Source organism: Triticum aestivum, chromosome 1D (genome assembly GCF_018294505.1).
Source record: "Triticum aestivum cultivar Chinese Spring chromosome 1D, IWGSC CS RefSeq v2.1, whole genome shotgun sequence".
NCBI lineage: Eukaryota > Viridiplantae > Streptophyta > Magnoliopsida > Poales > Poaceae > Triticum > Triticum aestivum.
This window is the reverse complement of record NC_057796.1, coordinates 33,187,506-33,191,435: the sequence shown is the minus strand read 5'-3', so window position 1 is coordinate 33,191,435 and position 3,930 is coordinate 33,187,506. Positions and strand designations below refer to the sequence as shown.

Genomic DNA, 3,930 nt, shown 5'->3' with positions numbered 1-3,930 from the left:
GTGTATAAACTCAGATTTTGTCTGGTATGTTGTACATGCATTGCTAATTTAACCGAATTGAATTTCTAACCATGGCAAGAATGCTCAGTTGTTTACTTTAAATGGTTCTCAAGCTGAGAAGCAGAAGTGGGTAGGATGCATGTTCTGAATTCTTGCACGGAGATTCAGACAATACTATGGTTGAGATTGCTAACTGTGACATTGATGTATAATGTTTCCCAAAATATCTAGGATGCTATGAGCAAATTTAGGTTGTCAACGACGGCATCTTTGCCAAACTGGCGACCCAGAGTACCTCTATCCGTAGTTTTTTTTCATCAGAGACTTTTCTCCCATGTTGGTCATGACTAAAGTTGATTTATGTTACTTGGGTGAGAAGTGAGTTTGTGGTGATCAAGGTGCCTAGATTTAATCGCAAAGTGGGAAAGATGCAATCAGTTGTTTTTCTTCTCCATAGCAATGCATGGGCATTCAACCACGTATCTCTTTATGTAGAAAAATGCATGTATTGTGCATGTATGATACTTTAAAAAATTGATAATTAAGTTTTTGGTTAAGACGAATCTTGATAGCATCACATACATGAGTGTTCTCCCATGATAATACACGGACCCATGAGCTAAGCATTCTCTGGTTCCAACGCACGAGCATTTTTGCTAGTCCCACAAAAACTAATAAATGGCCACCATAATATGATAACAACATGAATCACCCCCTTTAGACTGGCCATATTGGGAGAAACTTGCACAGTATAACTTAGGGTTTAGCTCAGCAATTTTGCTTATGTGACATTTAATTAACGAGGCGAGAGGTAATTTGAGTAACATAGCTGGTGACCGTAACATAGCGCTTCATCTGCACCCATCACCTGAAATGTGGACCCCGTGCGGGGTTCACACTTCAGGTGATGGGTGCATGCTTCAAATGTGCATGATGATTTTTGCGTTACCATGAATCGATCGACTTGAGCATTGTAAGATCATGATGACCTTACCTGGAAGGTCTATGGACACCATTCCCTTCAACCGTGCATGATCAATTTTATGTCACCGACTTGAAGCAAACATATTTGACTTTGACACCATTCCCTTTTAACAATGTATTTTGATACGGAGGGTTGGCAACTGAGGTGTTGAACAAAACGCCTTCAGTATATCTAACTAGCTCAAGGTTTAACTGACATCTGAATAGCCTTGATGCGACAAAGATATCAATATAAAGTATCATTATTGAAGAAATATCGCACACTGATGGCACGAAAACACCAACATTGAATGAGAAAAGGATTACATTTGGTGTTGTGGTAAAAAGCTTTGAGATGAACTAAAAATATTATAACTAGAAACATGAGTTGGGAACAACCATTATCCCTCATATTATGGATGAAACTGAGATTAAGTCAAAAACTTTATTTTGATCAGAGCAACTGGTAAATCTGATCAGGCCCAAGGGACTAATTCTCCGCTGCTGCATAACACGGTCCTAAGAACACTGGTGTATACACTTCCACCGTAAGGTGGTCAACACCAGTAAGTTTGTCAAAATCCACCTTGATGATACCACTTGCAAGAGCAAACTCCCCAGTCCCACCAGTAACAGCCAACTGACCATTAACACCCAAGGCGTTTCCCATCACTTGAAGGGTGGATCCTTTGAACCTGCGCATGAAACATGGCATACAATAATATCATGTTAAATAAAGGAAACAAAAAATACTAGGAAAGGTAACCCTCTTTTTGAAAATAAGTGAGCTTTTTTCCAAGCTTTAACATCATCATGTTTGACCATATTTACAGAAGAGAACATACCAACATCTGTACCACATTGAATTGGTATCATTAGTTTGATCATGAATGAATTATATAATTGTAAATATTTCGTGCCGCAGATGTCGCGTATGTTATGGGTCAACTATATCGGACTTGCAAAAGTTTAACTTAGGATAACTCTAAACTGTTCTGTCACTAAAAAAAATGAGGATATAAACACTAGATAAGGATATAGTACTTATAAATACGATGATTTAAATACTTGTGATTATCTGCCATCCACAAACACTATGACGTAAGTAGATATCCAGCTACCGGCGCCTATGGTGCTTCCTTGTCCACGGGCGACTAGCTTCGCCCCGTTGCCCTCTCCTTCAAATACAGTCCAGTTGACAACAACGTAATGCCCAAACTTGGCCACCTCATGAAGGGATTTCTGGGTGTCATCACCAGTGCGGCCCAACCACAGGTTGCGGAGGATAGTCTTTCTGTATGTAGTGGGTGCGGGGACAATGGAGACCTCTACATTAGGAGGAACGGCCGCCATGATCGAGTTCTGTGGATGTGCAAGAAATGTACTACTCAAGCTAGTTGGGTACTATTAGCTCTATCTGGTTGTACTTAGGAAAGAAAGAAAGGAGATGTACTTATAGCTGGGAAAACGTCTCATTGCTGACTGCACCATGTGCACGCACGAGATTCCAAACTTAGTATACAGCCTTAATTTCGTAAGTATGCTGAGTTTTCCAGACTTATTAGATCCCAAGCGACCCGATCTAGATCTGGTAATCTCTCCCAACTAGAGGGCATCTCTTAAAAAATCTGGATCACCGATGCTCCCCGCAATTTGATTTTTTTTCTTGAAAATACCACCACCAGCACCACGGATGCCAAGCGCACTGTACCTCATCGATGAAAATTGTACTATCTTTTATTTTCTATCGCGTTTAACAGTTCATTAATTCGGACGGAAATAATGGGGTATGTCTCGGACATTGTCCATGCCATTGGTCTGCTGTTCTTTGGACAAAGTCTTTTTGGTGTGGTGATGACAACATTTGTGGATGTTGTTTCGTTCTTGAAGGCATGATCATTGAGATTTTGTACCTGTGCCTTTCTCATGGAATCGTCGCCTTATGAAAACCGTGATCAGGCTTTAGCGATCAACGTGCCGTGCAGCCGCCACCATAGCCCACGCTAAGCCTAATGCTCTACCTGCTGTCCACGTCCCGTGCAGCCGCCACTATGCCAGGACGGCAAAGGAGCCCCTCCGCTGCCCACACTACCCAAGCTTTGCCCAACAGCACGCCTAGGCGGCAGGGGGTGGGGAGGGAGGAGCACTACTAGAAAAAGGGCTACTAATGGCGCACCTAATCTGGCCATTAATGGCGCATCAGTGGTGCGCCATTAGTAGCACGCCATTAGTATATTTTACTAATGACGCACCACTAGTGCGCCATTAGTATCTGGTATACTAATGGCGCACCCCGGATGCGCCATTAGTATATACAACAGTGCGCCATTAGTATGCCTCCCAGGGGGCCATGTATACCCAGGTGCTTTGGCATACTAATGGCGCACTACAGATGGATGCGCCATTAGTAACTTCGGCATACTAATGGCGCACTGTTTAGTGATGCGCCATTAGTATCCTTTGGCATACTAATGGCGCACTATGATGTGATGCGCCATTAGTATGAATATTAGTTTTATTTTTATTTTTTAATTTTCTGTTTTTTGCACAGGTTACAAAATGTATAATTGGACAAAATATAGACAGCACACATCAACAACAGATTCATCGAATACAATAAAAGATTAGTCTCTGAATACAATTCATCATTTTAGTCTCCGAATACAATTCATCATATTAGTCTCCGAATTGAAAAGACCGAACAAAATGTATAAGTATGAATCATTATATTACAAGTCTCGAGACCGCGAGTTTGTCTTCACATTACAAGTCGAGAGAGGGAGGAAGGGGAACGGACGAAGAAGTGGCTCACCAGAATGCCGCGCCGGGGCGTCGCGGAAGAGCGGACGGGGTGGATTTGAGCCTTCTATACTTCTGCTCACGGAGAAATAATGTGTGCAGTTATAGATTGTCAACATACGTGCAGCTCCGAGCAGGACCAAAACTAGAAGCATTGCATGGAAGCAT

At 42.1% G+C, this 3,930-nt stretch overlaps 1 protein-coding gene across 1 annotated transcript; it reads right to left on the bottom strand.

The window, feature by feature from the left end:
• Nucleotides 1–1,341: 1,341 nt before the first annotated feature.
• LOC123157428 (dirigent protein 6-like) lies at nucleotides 1,342–2,316 on the bottom strand. Its single transcript, XM_044575714.1, has 2 exons — nucleotides 2,042–2,316; nucleotides 1,342–1,658 (listed from the first exon to the last, which is right to left on the bottom strand). Exons 1-2 carry the CDS (start codon nucleotides 2,314–2,316, stop codon nucleotides 1,454–1,456), a joined length of 480 nt encoding a protein of 159 aa, XP_044431649.1. The 3' UTR covers nucleotides 1,342–1,453.
• Nucleotides 2,317–3,930: the final 1,614 nt, after the last annotated feature.